The sequence below is a fragment of the Salvelinus namaycush genome, chromosome 19 (assembly GCF_016432855.1).
Source record: "Salvelinus namaycush isolate Seneca chromosome 19, SaNama_1.0, whole genome shotgun sequence".
Classification (NCBI taxonomy): domain Eukaryota; kingdom Metazoa; phylum Chordata; class Actinopteri; order Salmoniformes; family Salmonidae; genus Salvelinus; species Salvelinus namaycush.
This window is the reverse complement of record NC_052325.1, coordinates 18,377,302-18,401,335: the sequence shown is the minus strand read 5'-3', so window position 1 is coordinate 18,401,335 and position 24,034 is coordinate 18,377,302. Positions and strand designations below refer to the sequence as shown.

Here is a 24,034-nt window from a genome sequence, read left to right as displayed (position 1 = left end):
GTGTGTGTGTGTGTGTGTGTGTGTGTGTGTGTGTGTGTGTGTGTGTGTGTGTGTGTGTGTGTGTGTGTGTGTGTGTGTGTGTGTGTGTGTGTGTATGAGCGGGTGGTGGGACACATGAGAAGGGAGGGCTCAGGGATGAGTTTGTCTTTGAGGGAGCGATGACAGACAGAGACATAACACATGGCATGAAGATGTCACAGACCGGCAGAGAGGAAAACATGTGCATGGAACAAGTCTTAGTTCATGCACAACACTCCTCTGTATATTGCTGCAAGCCATTTGGACCACAGCAAGTCCTGCACCTGCATGCCACTCTGTTTACATGATTTGCATATGGCATTTTTTTTTTACCTGTATGCATAAACATTTTATGATATGCATCCTTGCAAGTATGCACATGTAGGTTTAAGAATTTTCTAGGCCAAATTTGTGTTCAAATTAAAAATGAAATCAGTTAGGTTTATATTCATCGGATCACTTTGATAAGTGACAGGATGCTTCCGGAGGCAAAGTCGACTACAGGGAACAAATGGCTTTGATTGAGATAAATCACAACAAACTAGATCATCTAAACATCACAAAACATGAAAGTGCTCAGATTCTTTGAACTAATTGACACCACAGGGACACAAACAAACACACGGACGGACGGACGGAAAGACGGAGGTTATTGGTCGAACCACAGAAAAGGGGGATCGGGGGTAAAAGAGAGGGAGAAAGAGGAAGGTAGGAGGAAGAAGGGAAGATAGAAAGGAAGAATGGCGTACGTAGAGGAACCATGCTCGGTTCACCTTGGATCTGTCTAAAGGCAGAGGCCGGCACTGAGGGCCGAGAGGAGACCGAGCGATCCCACTCAGGGCTGAACAAGGGGTGATCATAGTATTCCTCGTCAGAGTGGTAGGGGTCATCCTCGGGCATAGACACAGAGATGGAGGGGGCGAGGAACTTGCACCTCTCCCGAGAATTTTGGAAGTGGTGGAGAGGGCAGGCCTCCTCCTCCTCATCCCCTACATCTACAAACAACAGACACACAGGAGAAGAACGTACTGCAGGGGAAATCTGGACACACAAAGAGAGAGAGACAGACAGGGAGAGGGAGAGGGAAAGACACACAGAGAAACAGACAGGGAGGGAAAGAAATTGAGGAAGGGGGAGGGAGGTAGAGGGACAAACAACAGACACACAGGAGAAGAACGTACTGCAGGGGAAATCTGGACACACACAGAGAAACACACAGGGAGGTAGGGAGGGAGGGAGAAGGGGGTATAGAGGGACTTAGTGTTGGGGAGAAAGAGAGAGACTGTGGAGAGCGAGGAAGAGAAAGTAGTAGAGATAAAGAGAAAAAAAGATTGAGAGAACAAGGGAAAACTAAGACAAAGGGTGAAAGAGAGAGAGAGAGAGAGAGAGAGAGAGAGAGAGAGAGAGAGAGAGAGAGAGAGAGAGAGAGAGACAAAAGAGAGAGAGAGACAAAAGAGAGAGAGAGAGACAAAAGAGAGAGAGAGAGAGAGAAAGAGAGAGAGAGAGAGAGAGAGAGAGAGAGAGAGAGAGAGAGAGAGAGAGAGAGAGAGAGAGAGAGGGCGAGAGAGAGAGAGAGAAAGAAGCAACAAGACAAAGACACAAGGACAGTGACCAGCAACTGAAAGTGACTGAGTTTGGGGTCTGCCATAATCAGAGAGAAGATGGGACCACATAGTCAGAACAATTTAACAGGGACCGTGATGTAAAGCAATGTAACAATGACATCCATTGAAAGCTAGTGTTATTGGGCCGACTGCTGCAGTGCTGATGAGCAAAGTGTTGTAGTGCTGCCAGTGGGCCGACAACTTTGCTTGCTGGCTGAGGTATTTACTCACTGCCCGAGTAAAACAGTGGTGCCAAGGTGTTCTTTTATAAACATACTTCAATTTCTATAGGAATTGATAAAGATATTTAAATATAAGGGAGATTGCTACGTAATAAGGTAGGAACCGAGGGAGTTTCCATTTTCTGAACATCAGGAAGCTATGTAGCTAACATGTAAATTCAACCACCAGTCTGTCTGAGCATGGCTGGCTCCTCCCACAATCTCTGTCATAGGTCACATGGTCCACTGCAGTCAGACTTGACTAAACAAACACAGATCAGGTCAGGCACGATCAGAAACAAACCAGGAAGACAAACAAGCATGGGCAGAGAACAAGAAAAAACTAACAAGAAGACATGCTTAAACACAGGACAGAAGAATAAAGACAAATACACATAAGTGGAAACAAGAGAGGTTAGGAAGGCAAACAGACTACCAGAGTTATATCTGCAAGGACAGGAGGGGAGGATGATGAAAGTCAAGGGAGAGGAAGGATGCCGGTGGGGGGTGAGGAAGAATGAGGATGGGTGAGGTCATGCGAAGGTCATGCACTGGCATTCAGAGACGACTGGTCAGGGAAGGGGGGAGGATGAAGGAGTATGGGCTTGTGGATGGAGGGATGGAGGTTAAGAAGTGATGAAGCTGAAAGCTTTTCTAAATCCGGGGTAAAAAAGGAAAATGAGAAGGGAGAGGACTTCTGTTCAAAGAAAATGAATGTCTAAGAAACACTTCCTGTGTTTGGTTTCCTGTTTCTGTCTAACCATATGACCCAGGTAGGGAGCCTCTGTGATTGGTTCTTCTGAAGGTGACATATACAGTATCCTCCAATGGGGCAGAGGAATGGGGTTTCAACTCGTCTCAGCACGGTCAAATACAACTCCACTTCACATTCACTCATGATGATAACACATCTCTCTCTCTCATCACTCTCTCAGGACCTTACCTTGATCCAGGGGTCCGAAGCAGTGTTCAGCAGCAGGTGAGGGAGGAGGGGAGGGAGGCAGGTTCGCCGTGTCTTCAACTACAGAAAACCAGACAGAGGGAGACAATGTATAGGGAGTGACGTTTGGAAACAGCTAGTGTGTGTGTGTATCTGTGCATGTGTGCGTCAAGGTAGTAACTGATAAAGCCTGGAGTCTCTCTCTCTCTCTCTCTCTCTCTCTCTCTCTCTCTCTCTCTCTCTCTCTCTCTCTCTCTCTCTCTCTCTCTCTCTCTCTCTCTCTCTCTCTCTCTCTCTCTCTCTCTCTCTCTCTCTCCCTCTCTCTCTCTCTCTCTCTCTCTCTCTCTCTCTCTCTCTCTCTCTCTCTCTCTATATATATATATATATATACACACTGCTCAAAAAAATAAAGGGAACACTTAAACAACACAATATAACTGCAAGTCAATCACACTTCTGTGAAATCAAACTGTCCACTTAGGAAGCAACACTGATTGACAATAAATTTCACATGCTGTTGTGCAAATGGAATAGACAAAAGGTGGAAATTATAGGCAATTAGCAAGACACCCCCAATAAAGGAGTGGTTCTGCAGGTGGTGACCACAGACCACTTCTCAGTTCCTATGCTTCCTGGCTGATGTTTTGGTCACTTTTGAATGGAAATGTGATGAACTGTAATAGTAAATTAGCTAACAGTAGTAATACAAGTACATTACAGGCATCCTTATAACAGACAGCCCATTTAAAGCAATTCAGAATAAATTTTAAAAAAGCATAGTCCTTACAACCTTCTCTTCAGTGATGTCAAGGCTGGCACACACACTAACCCTCCATAGATGTATGATGCCATAGATGTGCTGACAGACAGACGTCGCATCCCGGGATAGAGAGAGGCTACTACATGTTGAGGGTCAGTGTTGCTATGTGGCCTCCAGAGGGCTGATCTGGGATGTACTCTGCTCTGGGCTTACTCCCCCAGCACTACCACCATGGTAGATCTACTCTGACAGCTGTCCGGACCTGACACGGCTCTCTAACCCCTACACGCATACCACCAACAGCACCATTTCTGTCCACTGACATCGGCCAAAAGGACCTCTTTTTTCACACTCAGAATCGCTATGCTTCCTCTGGAGGGTTGGGAAGGGCCGGGACATGTCAAGAGTGTGTGTGTGTGTGTGTGTGTGTGTGTGTGTGTGTGTGTGTGTGTGTGTGTGTGTGTGTGTGTGTGTGTGTGTGTGTGTGTGTGTGTGTGTGTGTGTGTGTGTGTGTGTGTGTGTGTGTGTGTGTGTGTACCTGAGGGCAGTCTTGTCTCCTGTTCTCCCTTCAGTACTGCCACTGCCTCGGCTGTCACCTCCTGCACGATCCGCGCAGATACTTGCTCTGTGACACCCACACACAGGAACACACACACACACACACACACACACACACACACACACACACACACACACACACACACACACACACACACACACACACACACACACAAACAGTCGTCAGTGACATGTCTAAACCAACCATATCTTGTCAATCATAGTGTGTCAATTAAATATTAACTAAGGTCTGTCCATATTGATTGATAATGCATTTAATGATTGCTTTCTGTCTATCTAAGGCTGATTTTTTTTTTTGGGGTTCTCTACATATTAAACAATCTATACTTCAATCTATACTTGGAGCATTGGCAGCGTTCTAACTGCAGAAATCACCATGGAAACACAGCTTCAGGCAGGAAGATAGCAGCCACAACTACTGGCCAATCAGAAATGGTCTTGGGCCTGGGCCTGTGATTGGCAGATAACTTTGAGCCAACAATTGTGTGGTCTGCCCAGGGTCGTACTAACTATGAACCAAACGAAAGCAAAGGAAGCATGTTTCGTTTTTTTGTTGCAAAATGTTTTGCAACGGTGTGCACTAATGAATACGACCCAGATACCCTCCACTGGTCAGAAACTATTTTATCTAGATGATAACTTTACCCATTAGACCTACAGATGTAGGATCTTAATTTGATCACTATTTTGTTGCTGAGAATTTTCCTGCACGGCAGTAGTGTATTCGAGGTTTAAAAACTGTCAGACATTATTTGTCCTAACATAAAATGCTTTTGTTGACGAAGCAAAAGTGGGGAGCTCTGGTGGAGCGTCGCACATTAAGGAAAAAAAATTGCAGCGCATATGATGCTGTTCTAACGCACGTGCAATGATGTCCAAGGGAAATAAACAGTATTCATTGTTTGCGGGAATGTCTTTGTTGTTGTAATAATGCAAACCGACGTGGTAGTTTCACCATTAAGGATTCCAGTTTTAACGTTAGCTAGTGCTAGTCGGCTGTATTTCTCCTTCTATAGCAGTGGTTCCCAACCAGGGGTACTAGGACCTATCCACAGGGGGTACTTGAGAAGACTCATGAGATCATAGGCCTACTGGTCAAATGAACATGAGGGGGTACATTCAGGGCTACACTGGGCAGAGCAAAATTCTGTTGGTGGTACAGTAACCAAAAAAGATCAACCACTGTTCTATAGCTTTGTCTCAATCTTCTTTCTAAATGGTGAGTCAAACATGTTTTCAGCTCTTTTATTTCCATAACTGCTCATGTTCTCATGGCTCTCATCTCTCTGCAGCAGACATATAGTGAGCAATATGTTTGGAACATTGAATCGCAATACCATTGCAGTATCAAATCGCAATGCATATCGTAGATGGCACCTAAGTATCGCGAGGTCCCTGGCACTTCCCAGCCCTAGTGTGTGCATGTGTGTGGGTAGGGTTTGTGGATATACAGTATGTTGTAATTGGACAGCCATACATCCATGACTCCTGTGCATATGGACTCCAATATATACTGTACATCCATATCATGTCCTTTATTTTACATTCATGAGTTTCACTATCATCATTTAGTGTTTTTGAGAATGTCAGTCTTCTAAACCGTGTAATTGACATGGCAACAGTGTATTTCAGTGGGAATAGTTAGTTGGCGGTGGAGAGCTTCGGTGGTCACGACATGGAGCTGTTTCAGGACCATTTTCCACCCACCAGACATGCGCACGCACACGCACGCACGCACGCACGCACGCACGCACGCACGCACGCACGCACACACACACACACACACACGAAGGCACACACGCATGTGTACCAACACACACACAAACACGTCTTCTGGGAACACTCACACAGCACACTCACCCACTCAAATTATCCTGCTTTCTGTGGCTCCATTTCAGAGTGAAAAGGAGAGTGTCATACAGACATGGACAAATACGTACCACTGCCAAACCCAAGTGTCATTGCAGTCAATTTAATCCAATCAACCCAAAACTATTCAAGAAAACGTGAAAACCTGAAAGAGTCTGTTTTAACAACTTCAGTAGAAGTTATACATGCCAAGTATTTTCAAACTAGCTAGAAAATAGAACTGAACAATCGATACTGTAAATCTAGGACCATCAATTAACACCCTCAGATCACCCTGAGATCAAGATCATTAAACTGGATTTCATGTCTTCAATGTCAATCTCTCTTCAACCCAGTGATGTTGTGCCTGATGTACTGAACAAAAATATAAATGCAAGAAGCAACAATTTCAATTAATATTTAATTATTTATTTTTTCACCTTTATTTAACCAGGTAGACCAGTTGAGAACAAGTTCTCATTTACAACTGTGACCTGGCCAAGATAAAGCAAAGCAGTGTGACAAAAACAACAACACAGAGTTACACATGGGATAAACAAACGTACAGTCAATAACAGGCCATAGTGGCAAAGAAATTACAATTTAGCAATTTACACTGGAATGATATATGTGCAGATGAGGATGTGCAAAAGAGCAGAAAAACAAAAACAAATATGGGGATGAGGTAGGTAGTTGGTTGGATGGGCTATTTACACATGGGCTGTGTACAACTGCAGCGATCGGTAAGTTGCTCTGTCAGCTGATGCTTAAAGTTAGTGAGGGAGATATAAGTCTCCAACTTCAGTGATTTTTGCAATTTGTTCCAGTCATTGGCAGCAGAGAACTGGAAGGCGGCCAAAGTAGGTGTTGGCTATGGGGATGTCCAGTGAAATATACCTGCTGGAGCGCGTGCTACGGGTGGGTGTTGCTATGGTGACCTGTGAGCTGAGATAAGGTGGCGCTTTACCAAGCAAAGACTTATAGATGACCTGGAGCCAGTGGGTTTGGCGATGAATGCATAACGAGGACCAGCCAACGAGAGCATACAGGTCGCAGTGGTGGATAGTATATGGGGCTTTGGTGATAAAACGGATGGCACTGTGATAGACTACATCCAATTTCCTGAGTAGAGTGTTGGAGGCTATTTTGTAAATGACATCGCCGAAGTCATGGATTGGTAGGATAGTCCGTTTTATGAGGGTATGTTTGGCAGCATGCGTGAAGGAGGCTTTGTTGCGAAATAGGAAGCCGATTCTAGATTTAACTTTGGATTGGAGATGCTTAATGTGTCTGGAAGGAGAGTTTAGAGTCTAGCCAGACACCTAGGTATTTATAATTGTCCACATATTCTAAGTCAGAACCGTCCAGAGTAGTGATCCTGGTCAGGCCGGCGGGTGCGGGCAGTGATCGTTTGAAGAGCATGCATTTCGTTTTACTAGCGTTTAAGAGCAGTTGGAGGCCACAGAAGGAGTGTTATATGGCGTTGAAGCTAATTTGGAGGTTTGTTAACACAGTGTCCAAAGAAGGGCCAGATGTATACAGAATGGTGTCGTCTGCATAAAGGTAGATTAAAGAATCACCCGCAGAAAGAGCGACATCATTGATATATACAGAGAAAAGAGCCGGCCCGAGAATTGAATCCTGTGGCACCCCCATAGAGACTGGCAGAGGTCCGGACAACAGGCCCTCCGATTTGACACACTGAACTCTATCTGAGAAGTAGTTAGTGAACCAGGCGAGGCAGCCATTAGAGAAACCAAGGATGTTGAGTCTGCCGATAAGAATACAGCGATTGACAGAGTCGAAAGCCTTGGCCAGGTCGATGAAGACGGCTGCACAGTACTGTCTTTTATCGATGGCGAATATGATATCGTTTAGGACCTTGAGCATGGCTGAGGTGCAACCGTAACCAGCTCGGAAACCAGATTGCATGGAGGAGAAGGTACGGTGGGATTCGAAATGGTCGGTGATCTGTTTGTTCACTTGGCTTTCAAAGACTTTAGAAAGGCAGGGCAGGATGGATATAGGTCTGTAAAAGTTTGGGTCTAGAGTGTCTCCCCCTTTGAAGAGGGGGATGACCATGGCCGCTTTCCAATCTTTAGGAATCTCAGATGATACGAAAGAGAGGTTGAACAGACTAGTAATAGGGGTTGCAACAATGGCGGCGGATAATTTTAGGAAGAGAGGGTCCAGATTATCTAGCCTAGCTGATTTGTAGGGATCCAGATTTTGCAGTTCTTTCAGAACATCAGCTGTCTGGATTTGGTTGAAGGAGAAGCGGAGGGGGGATTGGGCCAGTTGCTGTGGGGGGCGCAGAGATGTTGGCCGGGGTTGGGGTAGCCAGCATGGCCAGCTGTAGAGAAATCATTATTGAAATTCTCGATTATCGTGGATTTATCAGTGGTAACAGTATTTCCTAGTCTCAAGGCAGTGGGCAGCTGGGAGGAGGTACTCTTATTCTCCATGGACTTTACAGTGTCCCAAACCTGTTTGTAATTAGTGCTGCAGGAGGCTAATTTCTGTTTGAAAAAGCAAGCCTTTGCTTTCCTAACTGATTGTGTGTATTGGTTCCTGACTTCCCTGCTAGCTATTCGATGCTAGTGCAGTATGCCACAGGGTGTTTTTGTGCTGGTCAAGGGCAGTCAAGTCTGGAGTGAACCAAAGGCTATATCTGTTCTTAGTTCTACATTCTTTGAATGGGGCATGCTTATTTAAGATGGTGAGGAAAGCACTTTTAAAGAACAACCAGGCATCCTCTTCTGACAGGATAAGGTCAATATCCTTCCAGGATACTTGGGCAAGGTCGATTAGAAAGGCCTGCACGCAGAAGTGTTTTAGGGAGCGTTTGACAGTAATGAGGGGTGGTAGTTTGACCGCGGACCCATAACGGACGCAGGCAATGAGGCAGTGATCGCTGAGATCCTGGTTGAAAACAGCAGAGGTGTATTTAGAGGACAAGTTGGTCAGGATGATATCTATGAGGGTGCCCATGTTTACAGATTTGGGGTTTAACCTGGTAGGTTCATTGATAAATTGTGTGAGATTGAGGGCATCTAGCTTAGATTGTAGGGCGGCCGGGGTGTTCAGCTGAGTTATGAGTTTACGGAGTTATAAACTCAGCAAAAAAAGAAACATCCTTTATCAGGACCCTGTCTTTCAAGATAATTCGTAAAAATCCGAATAACTTCACAAATCTTTATTGTAAATGGTTTAAACACTGTTTCCCATGCTTGTTCAATGAACCATAAACAATTAATAAACATGAACCTATGGAACAGTTATTACGACACTAACAGCTTACAGACGGTAGGCAATTAAGTTCACAATTATGAAAACTTAGGACACTAAAGAGGCCTCTGAAAAACACCAAAAGAAAGATGCCCAGAGTCCCTGCTCATCTGTGTGAACGTGCCTTAGGCATGCTGCAAGGAGGCATGAGGACTGCAGATGTGGCCAGGGCAACAAATTGCAATGTCCGTACTGTGAGACGCCTAAGACGGCGCTACAGGGAAACAGGATGGACAGCTGATCGTCCTCACAGTGGCAGACCACGTGTAACAACACCTGCACAGGATACAGGATTGGTACATCTGAACATCACACCTGCGGGACAGGTACAGGATGGCAACAACAACTGCACGAGTTACACCAGGAACGCACAATCCCTCCATCAATGCTCAGACTGTCCGCAATAGGCTGAGAGAGGCTGGACTGAGGGCTTGTAGGCCTGTTGTAAGGCAGGTCCTCACCAGACATCACCGGCAACAACGGGCACAAACCCACCGTCGCTGGACCAGACTGGACTGGCAAAAAGTGCTCTTCACTGACGAGTCGCGGTTTTGTCTCACCAGGGGTTATGGTCGGATTCGCGTTTTTTGTAGAAGGAATGAGCGTTACACCGAGGCCTGTACTCTGGAGCGGGATCGATTTGGAGGTGGAGGGTCCGTCATGGTCTGGGGCAGTGTATAACAGCATCATCGGACTGAGCTTGTTGTCATTGCAGGCAATCTCAACGCTGTGCGTTAAGGGAAGACATCCTCCTCCATCATGTGGTACCGTTCCTGCAGGCTCATCCTGACATGATCTGTGTGTGATTTCCTGCAAGACAGGAATGTCAGTGTTCTGCCATGGCCAGCGAAGAGCCCGGATCTCAATCCCATTGAACACGTCTGGGACCTGTTGGATCAGAGGGTGAGGAACAGGGGCATTCCCCCCAGAAATGTCTGGGAACTTGCAGGTGCCTTGGTGGAAGAGTGGGGTAACAATCTCACAGCAAGAACTGGCAAATCTGGTGCAGTCCATGAGGAGGAGATGCACTGCAGTACTTAATGCAGCTGGGGGCCACACCAGATACTGACTGTTACTTTTGACCCCCCCTTTGTTCAGGGACACATTATTCCATTTCTGTTAGTCACATGTCTGTGGAACTTGTTCAGTTTATGTCTCAGTTGTTGAGTCTTGTTACATTCATACAAATATTTACATATGTTAAGTTTTCTGAAAATAAATACCATTGACAGTGAGAGGACGTTTCTTTTTTTGCTGAGTTTAGTTCATATAAGGAAAACAGTCAATGGAAATAAATTCCTTAGGTCCTAATCTATGGATACTACATGACTGGGAATACGGATATGCATCTGTTGGTCACAGATACCTTAAAAAAAGGTAGGGGTGTGGATCAGAAAAAACTGTCAGTATCTGGTGTGATCACCATTTGCCTCATGCAGCGCGACACGTCTCCTTCACATAGAGTTGATCAGACAGTTGATTGTGGCCTGTGGAATGTTATCCCATTCCTATTCACTGGCTGTGTAAAGTTGCTGGATATTGGAGGGAACTGGAACACGTGTCATACACGTTGATCCAGAGCATCCCAAACATGCTCAATGGCTGACCCTGTTGACCCTTTCCTGAGATGGTTTCTGATAGTTGGTGCAGAAATTCTTTGGTTGTGCTAACCCACAGTTTCCTCAGCTATCCAGTGGCTGGTCTCAGATGATCCCTCAGGGGAAGAAGCCAGATGTGGAGGTCCTGGGCTGGTGTGGTTCTGCGGTTGTGAGGCTGGTAGGAAGTACTTGCCAAATTCTCTAAAACGACGTTGGAGGCGGCTTACGGTACAGGAATAAACATTCAATTATCTTGCAACAGCTCTGGTGGACATTTCTGCAGTCAGCATGCCAATTGCACGCTCCCTCAAAACTTGAGACATCTGTGGCATTGTGTTGTGTGACAAAACTGCACATTTTAGAGTGGCCTTTTATTGTTCCCAGCACAAGGTGCACCTGTGTAATGATCATGCTGTTTAATCAGCTTCTTGATATGCCACACCTGTCAGGTGAATGGATTATCTTGGCAAAGGAGAAAGGCTCACTAACAGGGATGTATGGAACATTCATGGGATCTTTTATTTCAGCTCATGAAAGATGCCACCAACACTTTAGAAGTCGCGTTTAAATTTTTGTTCAGTATAAATCTAATATGCTGAACAGGAGAGACAGAAGGTGGACAGTGAGGAGAAGAAAAAGAAGAGAAGTTCACCACAGACCCACTGAGAAAGTATTGACAGATTATTGACAGATTCCTCCAAATGAAATCAAATGTATTTATAAAGCCTTTTTTACATTAGCAGATATTACAAAGTGCTTTGTTACGGATACAAGTGTTCTGTGTGTATCCTGTGTGTATTTCTTTTCTCTCCTTCTCCCCTACTCCCAGGTGACAATAATCATTCCCCAATCAGTCATCAATCAGTCGCTAATCGGAAGACACCTGCTCCTTTTCCCTTACCCAATCACAGTCCCTTTCCCTTGGTTTAAAACCCCTGTCAGTTGTTGTCTCCCCAGCTCAATCTCTTTGTAACATGCCTTCTGTCTGTAGATCGCTTGTGTGTTTTGCAGCTACATGTCACTTTGTCCCCACCTGTGAGTATTGTTTTGGTTATGGCGTTTGAGTGTTTGTTTGATGGTGGGAAAAGGGGGTAACCAGACAAGTCGCCCTTGGGCTACACTACCCGTAGTTAAACATTGTTAAAAACACTAGTTAGAACTGGGTGGACCACCCCCTGTATTTTTGGTTAGCTGTTTGTGAAGTAGGCTAGTCTAGCTTAGGGGTGTTTTTGAATTATTATTCTTTCATTCCTTGGTCCCGCTCAGCCCCTTTTCCTACTCCCCCCCCCCCCCCCCCCCCCCCCCCCCCCCCCCCCCCCCCCCATTTACCGTGTGTTTATAAATAAACATTTAGTGTTTGACGGTAATTAAGTTGTCTGTGTTATTTGTTCTCACTGTTACGTTTTCACTACTATAATTTGCATGAGTTGTGTTACGGGTCCCATTACCATCCCCCCTAGACTGTCGGGCCAAAGGGATTCGTAACAGCTTATACAAAAACCCAGCCTAAAACCCCAAACAGCAATCAATGCAGATGTAGAAGCACAGTGGCTAGGAAAAACTCCCTAGAAAGGCAGGAACCTAGGAAGAAATCTAGAGGAACTTCCAGCCTTCACCTCTTTGATCTCAGTCCGACTGACCTAGCAGATCAACCACACAGTGTGACATTCCAACACACACAGTAAAAGGCTGTGTGTCAAATGGTACCCTATTGCCATGTTGTATGCATAGGAGAAAATAAATTTGCCATCTTCAGGTTCTATTACTTTGGTCTCTATCCTGCTTCTTTTGACATGACCATAACGTCATTCTATTCTGGAGACTACAGCTTGGCTATGATGAACTCCCTCCCTCCCTCCAGACAGACATGCACCGCTCACTCCCTCGCCTAGACAGATACCTTCTCTCCCTCGCTCTTCCCTTCTATCCCTCCCTCCCTCGCTCTTCCCTCCCTCCCTCGCTCTTCCCTCGCTCTTCCCTCCCTCCCTCCAGACAGACATGGCACCACTCCCACCCTCACCTCGACAGATTCCCTCGCTCTTCCCTTCCTCTCCCTCCCTCCAGACAGACAGACATGCACCTCTCACACCTTCACCTAGACAGATACCTTCTCTCCCTCGCTCTTCCCTTTTATCCCTCCGTCACTCTTCCCTTCTATCCCTCCCTCCCTCGCTCTTTCCTTCCTCTCTCCCTCCCTCCAGACAGACATGCGCCACTCTCTCCAGCACCTAGACAGATACCTTCTCTCCCTCGCTCTTCCCTTCTATCCCTCGCTCTTTCCTTCCTCTCTCCCTCCCTCCAGACATACATGCACCGCTCACTCGTTCACCTAGACAGATACCATCTCTCCTTTGCTCTTCCTTTCCCTCCTTCCCTCCCTACCTCCTCACAGACTGGGCAGTGATGTGTCCTGCATCCAGATCAGCTTCTGTCTCAAAGGCACACAACGACACAGGCTTAAACACACCTACCTCACACACACACATGCATGCACACACAGCATCACATAGTTGTTGGGTTCATTCCAGTGAGACAACAGTCTCTACTATCTGACAGCTACACACCACAGACACACACACAAACACATCTAATGTTAATGACAACTGTCTTCTTCAGTCTCATTTCAGCCCTTCCTGACAGAATTATGTTGAGTCAAATTAACAGTTTACAGTGACAACTGTTACTGCTCTTAGCAAGTTTGTATCATTGGCCTTAACACATGAATAATCAATAAAAACATGAATAAATAAAAACATACCAAAATGTATCTCAATGAAATAGAACAGCAGTATAAAAGAGAAGGACATATATATTATAATACAAAACTAAAATCCTCACAGACATGCAGACAACACTGTACTGAGATACACTACCAGGACAGAAAAGCTTTTCTTTACCTGTACTGGTCAGACCAGTAGAGCAAAGCGACAAACTGATTCCCCTGGAGCTGAGACCTGAGGCAGCCACAGAGTCAGACACACTGCCAAACGCAGGCTTGCATCACACTGCAAGGCAGGGTGGAGCGGGGGGAGAGAGAGAGAGACCAGCCCCAAAACTCCTCCGTGTGTGAAGGGAACAGAGCTGTTGCCACAGCAACACACGACTTAGGTGGTCTGGGCCCTGTCTAATTCTGAGCTTTGGTTGCTCTCTTCCCCTCCCCTCTCCTCCCATACCCATCCCTCTCTCCCTCCTCGTCACCTCCCGTCATGATCTCCTCCCCTCATCTCCCCTCTCTCAATGTCTGAGAGCTCACCTGCCACACGCAGCATGAGCACACCCCATGACCAACATAATGTCGCCAAAGGTACTGACTGACTAAATAACTGCACCCCGTGTACATGGGGAAGCTCATGAAAACCATGACAACTGTCTCCTCCAAAACCACCACAACAGAAAACCATGACAACTGTCAGCTCCACAACCACCTCAACAGCACCACTCTGCAGAGTCGATAACATCCGGATGCATCCCGTTTTCAGCGGAAATAGAAAGAAAGCCTTCCGCTTTTGAACGTTAACACGGCGACACTCCATGTTAACTCCTCCTCCACATTTACTGGATCGGTTCGACTGTGCAAAAGAGAACCTCCCCCAACAGTTATTTGTTTCTCATCAGGACCAGAAGGAAAAAAACGCCGCTCAGGCCTGCTACGTTAAGTTAACACATCGGAAACTGAGTCCTTCACAACGACCTCAACAGAAAACTAGGACAACTGTGTCTTTCACAAAGACCTCAACAGAAAACTAGGACAACTGTGTCTTTCACAAAGACCTCAACAGAAAACTAGAACAACTGTGTCTTTCACAAAGACCTCAACAGAAAACCAGGACAACTGTGTTCTTCACAACGACCTCAACAGAAAACCAGGACAACTGTGTCTTTCACAAAGACCTCAACAGAAAACCAGGACAACGGAGTCTTTCACAAAGACCTCAACAGAAAACCAGGACAACTGTGTTCTTCACAAAGACCTCAACAGAAAACTAGAACAACTGTGTCTTTCACAACGACCTCAACAGAAAACCAGGACAACTGTGTCCTTCACAACGACCTCAACAGAAAACCAGGACAACGGAGTCTTTCACAACCCCCTCAACAGAGTCAAAACACCAAATGATCATGTCAAATTATTATATTAAAGGGATACTTCAGGATTTTGGCAATGAAGAGTCAGATACAATTGGATACCATTTTTATGTCTCTGCATGCAGTTTGAAGGAAGTTGCTAACTAGCGTTAAAGTAATTTCTAACTAGCGAATGCTAGCAATAACTGCATCCCATGAGGACCGCCACAGGAAAGGAAGACTCAGAGTTACCTCTGCTGCAGAGGATAAGTGCCTTAGAGCTAGCAAATGCTAGCAATTACTTTTCCAGTAATTGCACTAACTCTAGTTAACATTGGCTCTCAAAACTACCTCATAACTTCCTTCATACTGGATGCAGAGACATAAAAATGGTATCCATGAGTTCATCTGACTCTGGGGAAGTAGATAAAGGGCTTCGTTGGCAAATTCCCAAATTATCCCTTTAATATTGCTATGAAATATATGTATATATGAAAGGAAATAAATGAGTGATCTATTATGAATTATTGTTCGCTGTATGGATTCATTAACTTTTTTTGGAGGCCTTTTTTGTCAGTAATGTGGCCTCATTAACCTGTGAACAGTCACCAGGCAAAACCTCCCTCCCTCCCTATTTCCTTTGCAACTTTGAAGGAGGGGTTTTGGGGCCTCGAGTGCTCAGCTCACAAGGTCCCTTGATGATGTGAGGCAGTAGGCTTCTTCTACCTAATGGTAAGTCCGCCACTCCTTCTGCTCAACAAACTCGAACTCAAGAAACAATTGTTTGGGGGGCTGCAGTTCGCAAACGATATTGTGCTTCTCACCCTCACGGCAGTCAAGCAATGCATTCCACCAAGAGTCATTTAAAAATATATATATAACCTTTATTTAACCAGGTAAAACCCATTGAGGTTAAAAACCTTGTTTGCGAGGGTGACCTGGGAAGAAGGCAAAACAGGGAAATAGCAGCGTGTCCATAAAACATTACAGTAAAATACAGAATACACACAAAAGACAAAGTGTCACAAGTTAAAGATACAATTGAAAAATTAGAAACAACTGCAGTTATCATAAACATTATTGTCGATCTCAGTTCTAGCCTTAGGAGCAGACAAGGACAGCAGCGACTGTGAACAAAGACTGTATTGAGTGACTGATCTGGTCAGTAAGGAACAGATACAAAGGGAGTTGTCCCATCAATGCTTTGTACACAAAAGTTTACCAGTGCTTTAGCCTCCTGGTGAAGAGAGAGGTCCATTGCACCATAGCATACAGATCACAGTGATGGGTGAGTGATCTAGCATTTATAAATAATCTTAAAGCACCATGATACACTGTGTCCAGAGTTTAAGGTACTTGCTGAGGCCTGCATATTAACAATATCACCATAATCCAGCACTCACTTCCTGACTAACATTGAAAAGCAAGATTTGTTCCTGTAATAGAAACCCAATTTCAACTTCAGTTTCTTGGTCAAGGTATCAATGTGCTGTTTAAAATTCAACAATTCATCTAACCAAATCCCAAGACACTTATAGGAGGTGACCCTATCAATATGCTGGCCTGTTATAGTTCAAATCTGCAAGTGACTCCATCTGTTAACTTTCAGGGAAGAGAAAACCATAAACTTTGTTTTCCTTTCATTAAGCACAAGCTTCAATTGGAAAAGCTGCCTTTGATTAACATAAAAGACCAACTATAAGTCCTGAAAAGCCTTCTCAATATTAGACACGCTAAAATAAATAATTGTGTCATCAGCATACACATGGAGATTTGCAGAGTCAACAGTCTTCCCTATATCATTTATATACAGTGTAAAAAGGATCAGACCTAAAATTGAGCCCTGGGGAACTCCTTTTGTAAGCCTTCGAAACTCAGATTTCATACTCTCATACCCTCCTGAGCTACACACTATGTTCTGTCAGAAAGGTAGTTTTGGAACCAATCCAATGCATCAACACTTAAACCAACCTTTTTTGGTCTATACAACAGCAGGGCATGGTCAACAGTGTCGAAGACCTTCGATAAGTCAATAAAAAGTGAAACAGTGATTTTTCTTGTCCTGAGCATCTAGAAAATCACCTACAACCTTAATTACAGCAGTAATTGTACTATGCTTGGCTCTAAAACCCGACTGGAATTGAGATAAAACTGAGTTATTACAAAGAAAGTCTTTGAACTGTGAGTTCATTAGGTTTTACAAAACTTTTGCCAGTGCAGACCGTTTAGATATGGGACGATAGTTATCCAACTGGGACGGATTTCGCGTGACATAGGCTGCTTTCCAGACTTTTGGAATGGTATTACTCGCCAATGAAAGATTAAATATATGAGTGAGAGGGGCAGCAATGATCTCTGCACCAATTTTTTGAAAATATGGGTTTAATTCACCCGGGCCAGGTGCTTTCTTAATATCAATAGATTTGAGTTCCTTTACAACTTCTGACAGCTCAATCTCGGTAAAATGAAATAAATAAACCGTAGGCCGGCATGTGGCAGTTTCATTCACAGCCTCATTTGAGATGTTTGGAAAGAGTTCATTACCAAATAAATGCCCAGCTTTAACAAAATGCTCATTAAACATGTCAAGCAGTTTATTCTTGTCAGTCACATCCATTGAATTTGAGGTCAATTTCAGTGGAAGACCAGAGGAGTTCATGTTAGCATTCATGGATTTAATGGTTTTCCATAATTTTGTTGGGTTATTGAGGTTTGCCTTGGTAGATTCGTAATAGAAGCTAGATTTGCATTTCCGTAATAACAAGGTGCACTTATTTCTCAATGCCCTGAATAACTGCCATTCAGTCTGGGAATTACCCTTTCTGGCTTTGGCCCATTGTGTATTTCGTTTATTGATCAAATCAGATAATTCCCCTGTAAACCAGTGATTGTCTCTACCTCTTACCCGGCACTTTTTGAGAGGGGCATGTTTATCACCGATAGTGGAAAACATAGAATGAAAATAGGAGAATGCCTCTTCGATATCTGGTATAAGCTCACTCCTTTCCCAGTTGCATGCATAAAGTTCATGCAGGAATGCCTGCTTACAGAACTGTGTAAAATTTAGTTTGACTATGAACCGAGAGGGCACTTTGGAGATTTGGTGTCTCTAATGCATGCAACTGCACAATGATCACTTAAATCATTATGCGGATTGTTTGTTAGAATAACACCAATAAGTGTTGACTTAGAGATGTCTTCGGGATTGAGTCTTGTAACCGCATTTATAATTTGAGTAAAAATGTAATGGCCTCAAAGTTTGGAGATAACCAATCCCAGTTTAAATCGCCCATAAGAACCATTTAATTTCCCCCCCAACCACGCATCAGTTCAGCCAGAGAATCCAGGGATTCTACTTTTGCAGATGGAGGTCTATAACATCCTATCAAATCTAAGTTCACAGCTTTCGATAACTGCAGCTTTCAGCTTCTAAAAACTCAAACTGTTTTGGTTTAGATAAAGACCTTAGTTCAGTAACCACATATTTGTCTTTAATATAGATGGCTATACCTCCCCCCTTACTTTGTCGGTCACATCGATAAACATTATAACCATCCAAGCCTATAGACTGATTTAGAACAGATTTGTTAAGCCAGGTCTCGGACTAAACTAAGACATCTGGGTCATTAGTGTGAACCCAGACATTTATCATGTCCAATTTCGGCATCAAACTCCTCACATTAATATGCATCAGACCCAACCCTGATCTAGTTCCAAAATCAATTGGAGTGGGAAGTTCATCTATAGCCAATGGGCCTGGGTTTGGGTGAATGTTTCCTGACACCAAAAGCATAATAATAATAAAACACCTTGATTTGTTTCTTCCTAAAATCTCTCTGCACTTAGATGAACTTAAAACAATCCAAACTACAGTCATCTAATACAAAAAACACCGTTTTTAGCCAGACCAAACACTGTAGATTAAAAAGTTTTATGTGCATGTCACAGTAGAAGTCAAATGGTAACACAATCGGATCCCTCGGAAAGATAAAAGCTGCAATACCATCAGTCAAATTAGGGTTTAGCGGTATGTCTGGGTTAGGGAGATGAGATTGTTTTGATAATTTAGACTATGCAATGAGCCATAACCCATGTAGGCAGCAATTAAAACCATTTATACAAAAATACACATTTTAACCACTGAATCCAACAGTTCACTAAAACAAAAAGAAAACAAAATTAAAATATACTGAGTCAATCTTTTTAAACCTTAAATTCCCCAAAAATGTTCAGCTGTAGCCTACAGGTCTAGTAGAGTTAGAAAGCAAGTGTGCCCAAGCGTTGTTGCCTTACAGGCTGACTACACCGCTGGCGTCGCATGCGTGAGCGTTGCAAAATAAATGTAGAAATCTATATTAATCAATTATTGCACCCTCACTGCTCGCGCGTGCCAACGAGTGTTTGCGTTGCCAAGGGCTAAAATAGAAGTCAGTTCTATTTCTGACACAGATCGCGCTGCAAGTCCTGCCTCTCCCATCTCCTATCTCCTCATTGGTTCATAGAAGCAGGTACCCATGTGCCATCTCCTCATTGGTTATACCCACGTGGGTGACTGAAAGACAAACTAGGTCGGTGGCGGTAATGCACCTAATTTATGATAGTTGCCAATTCCAATATAAAGTCAAGAGAAGAAAAAGACTAGAAGGAGGAGAGATGACTAGAAACGATTTGGTTGACCGTTTTATGTGTGGATTAATTGTCGGAGTAGAGGACCTTGTGCATTTCAGGTAAAATAACAACTCAATGTTTATATCCCAGGAAAAATTAGCTAGCAACAGCAAGCTAGCTAAATAGGACAAATTAGCTAGCAAGTGGAAGCTAGCTAGCTAAATTGCCGTAAAGGTTTAATGCTTTTTGACCTGTCCCCAAATTAATGTAATTGGTTTATTTTGATATTTTAACCTGCGTGTTGTTATCGCATTTGGTGTGGGTGGACAAAATAAATGTATGCACGATGGCACACGCGCGCAGCCGGTTTGGGTTCTGTGTTAGCTAGAAAGATCAACGTGTTCAACAGCCGCTGCAGGAATGTACTGACAGGGATTTCGCCCAGTGTGTGGGTCTGGTCAATGCACCCAGTCGCCTTGCAGTAGGCTACCACACATTGAGGCAGAGCGGGCCCAGTACACCGGCCAATCACTGGAGGCTAGTCCACCCGGCAGGGGTATCCTGGGCTAGGAAGCCCAGCGCATCTAGATGTTATATCACAGAGCAGATACCAACCTCCGGCTTCCACCGCACAGCGGGGCAGGAGAGGAGTCAGAAGACTCCGGTAGAATTGCGAAACACTGACCGTCGAGGAGTATCCAAGGCTAGTCGGCCCAACATGTCTAGACCGTCAGTCACAGCACAGATGTATCCTCTCTCGGCTTTCAGAAAGGGCACCACACCGGCTTTATCTCCTCGTGTAGAAACCAGCAGATGTCAATTTAATGCTTTAATTGCTTTGATCCTGAAGGATTTTTGATTTTGCCTGTTGTTTAATGACAACTCTCGCAGCCTATAACGGTTTTGCTAAGTAATAAAAACATGTAACACAAACAAACAGAAACAAACAAACAAACAGTGTGACATATGTTCAGCAAAACTGCCCTGCCGCCATCTTGATGATTAGAGTGAAGTGAAGTCATTCACAATCTAGACCTCATTGTCACGTTCGTTTAGAGATGGATTAGACCAAGGTGCAGCGTGGTAGGTGTACATTTTACTTTTATTTAAATGACACCGAAAAAACAACAAAATACAAAAACGAAAAGCTATATGCAGTGCAGAAAGTAACTACACACAAACAAGATCCCACAAACTAGAGGTGGAAAAAGGCTGCCTAAGTATGATCCCCAATCAGAGACAACGATAGACAGCTGCCTCTGATTGGGAACCATACCCGGCCAACAAAGAAATAGAAAAACTAGAATGCCCACCCAAATCACACCCCGACCTAACCAAATAGAGAAATATAAAGGCTCTCTAAGGTCAGGGCGTGACACTCGTTTCAAATGTATCAAGAGATAATTGTATTTGTATTCCTAGCAATCAATACATGTACATTGTTTAAAGCACACTTTTACAAGTCACAGTCACAAACTACAGCTCCAATAAGCTCCTATGGTGAACAACATGTGAACAAGAGGCTTGTAGAATCATGACTCTTGAGTTTTCAGTTCATTGTTCACCGGTAGGGGGTCCTGCGTACTCTGGGCATTACTGAGTCAAAAGATTCATTATTTTGACTGGACAGTAAAACTTCCCATCACTAATAGAAAACTTTCCAGGCTCTTTAGTATCACAGTACTTACGCAGATATTATTTAAGATTTAGTGCTTGCAGTGAACATATAATCATGCAAATAAAAATAAAAACATTACCTGATTGACATTCACCCTCACGGGTGGCCAAAAAGAACAAACTGAAAGCCACACCCAAAATAGGCCACGCCTTCTGGTAGGCAGCTGCTGCTACATTGCACCCACTGCAATTTAGAAGATTTCATTCAATAAAAAAAAATCACATTGACCTGTCAAATTCGTTATTTGATTTCAGACAAACTGAACAGAATAGGTTGAACGAACCAAAGGGTAATTTTGGATCATACCAATTCAGAAGAACAACAGTGCCATCCCACTTTTTACAGTATAACAGGGTAATAACTCTTTACATTTTCAGTTCTATTCTTTAGTTCCTTGAAGCCATGGCTAAGTCTTTGTAGCCTAATGTACATTTATTTCACTGAGTTTTGAATCCTTTAACTTATGTAAACATAATACAGATCCATCCAACTAGAACGAAACACTGCATGACACTATGACATTATGCCTAGGTATGTATTATGTTATGCAATATGAACGTGCATAACACTGAGTGCCGATGAGAGGAAAGACATTGGCTAATCATCATCTCACTTCAGATGTTGTTTTAGCATGGAACAGCTTCTCTCATGGTGCTTGCTACAGAAGGCAGTGGGCAGGATGGTTCCTTGTCTGTCAGTATTTTAGAAGACAAAACAACCTCTCTGCTCTTTCATAATGACTCTAACAGCAGCACTTTTCCATTTACCTCATTATCAACAAGACACATCAAAGACACTGGAACATCATCTCAAAATCAGAAAAATGGTAAAACCTACTGCTACTGAAAAGAAGTCTTGACCATAGAGCAGTGCTGGTCCTCTGTGTTTGATACTGTCAGTTAGGACCTGAACCCGTAGGCACAAAGCATCTCAGAGTACGACTGCTGATCTAAGATCAGGTCCCCCCTGCCAATATAATCATATTTATTCTAAAATGCAAAGCTGACCCTTTACTCAGCCTCATACGGGCCCTGGACCTCTGGCCATATTATACAGAGAGATCCTCCCCAGCTGTGTGTCTGTCTATTGGGGTGTTTTATGAGGCCAGACCATGGAGGGTGGACAGGATGGGAAGACAGTACGGTGGCATGGGGGCTAGAGCTGGACCAAGTTGGCTCACTTTAACCCTGCACGGCACCGCTTTTCCTCTTTTCCTCTCTCACGACCAAGAGAGAGAGAGAGAGCGAGAGAGAGAGAGAGAGAGAGAGAGAGAGAGAGAGGGGAACGCGGAGTTGGTGCTGGCTTGAGTTAGGGTGATTGCATTGAAAAGGGAAGTGTCATGTCCTTAACATGCATAATATTCTGTATATGCCAAACACTTACCTGAAGATTATAGAAAGCACTTAGCATTCAGGCAACACGTAATAGTCCAACAGCTTCAGTGACCTTGCTAAAGTCAATGTCAAAGACAGTTGTAATTACCCGATTGTGTTCCATCGCTGCAGAGTGTGGGGAGTATATGTCAACTAAGTTGTAAATTGACTTTGATTTACAGACACTCTAGTCAATGTTTGGAACAGACGATTTGAGCATTAACCATACTGTCCAGGCTAGATACTAATGGCGCTCATTGCACAGGGTACAGTTTACTGTATGTGTGGTGATAACAGATAAGATACTCTGTGTTCTTTACTGCTTCTTCTTGACCAATAGTTTGGGATATGGTCTTAAACAGTGCATAATATTCAATCTAACAGGCTAGCTATCTGATGCAGTGTAAATGAATGATAGACAATAGCAGCATACTGCAGTTAAGATCGAGGTACAGGAGGTTAATACGACTCCTGTCAGAGATGGTAAATGGGTTTCTGTTCTGTGCTGTAAATGGTGGAAAGCGGCAGTAGTGGGTAGTGTTAGGTTCTGTTTGTCAGCAGAACTAGACATGTAAAGGCAGAAAGATTGCAGGGACAATAGAGCTCTGGCAAACTAAATTGTAGGGGTTGCTGCCATGGCAACAGGAGGAGGAGGAAATGGAGCGGGGTACAGTGTGTGTGGAGAGGGATAGAAGGAAAGGTGTATGTGTGTGTGTGCCTCGTTTGCTCTGAGTAAAGAGAGGGATTTTCATCCTTATTTGCCACAGTAATAATGGAGTATGATTCTAAAGAGGGGGTAAACTATTTTCTGTTTTTCCCACACAGTGAGAGGCAGGGCCCTGCTTATTGCCTGCTACACACAAACACTCACAGAATTAGCAACCAAACAGAATTACCTAATCCGGTCTGTCTGTGTGTGTGTGTGTGTGTGTGTGTGTGTGTGTGTGTGTGTGTGTGTGTGTGTGTGTGTGTGTGTGTGTGTGTGTGTGTGTGTGTGTAAACTCAGCAAAAAAGAAACAGCCCTTTTTCAGGACCCTGTCGTTCAAAGATAATTTGTAAAAATCCAAATAACTTCACAGATCTTCATTGTAAAGGGTTTAAACACTGTTTCCCATGCTTGTTCAATGAACCGTAAACAATTAATGAACATGCACCTGTGGAACGGTCGTTAAGACACTAACAGCTTACAGACGGTAGGCAATTAAGGTCACAGTTATGAAAACTTATGACACCTCTTATGATAAAGAGACCTTATGACTGACTCTGAAAAACACCAAAAGAAAGATCCCCAGGGACCCTGCTCATCTGCGTGAACGTGCCTTAGGCATGCTGCAAGGAGGCATGAGGACTGCAGATGTGGCCAGGGCAATACATTGCAATGTCCGTACTGTGAGACGCCTAAGACAGCGCTACAGGGAGACAGGATGGAAAGCTGATCGTCCTCGCAGTGGCAG

The 24,034-nt window shown here is 44.0% G+C and overlaps 1 protein-coding gene across 1 annotated transcript in view; it reads right to left on the bottom strand.

Annotated features, from left to right (window-relative positions):
* The window catches only part of LOC120063923 (microtubule-associated protein 2-like), a 112,468-nt gene that overhangs the window by 36,319 nt on the left and 52,115 nt on the right, over positions 1-24,034 (bottom strand). The window contains exons 4-7 of the mRNA XM_039014233.1: positions 4,082-4,168; positions 2,787-2,864; positions 1,200-1,211; positions 792-1,013 (exon numbers count right to left, since the gene is read on the bottom strand). Coding sequence (XP_038870161.1) covers positions 792-1,013; positions 1,200-1,211; positions 2,787-2,864; positions 4,082-4,168 — 399 coding nt within the window. The remainder of the gene's footprint in view (positions 1-791; positions 1,014-1,199; positions 1,212-2,786; positions 2,865-4,081; positions 4,169-24,034) is intronic.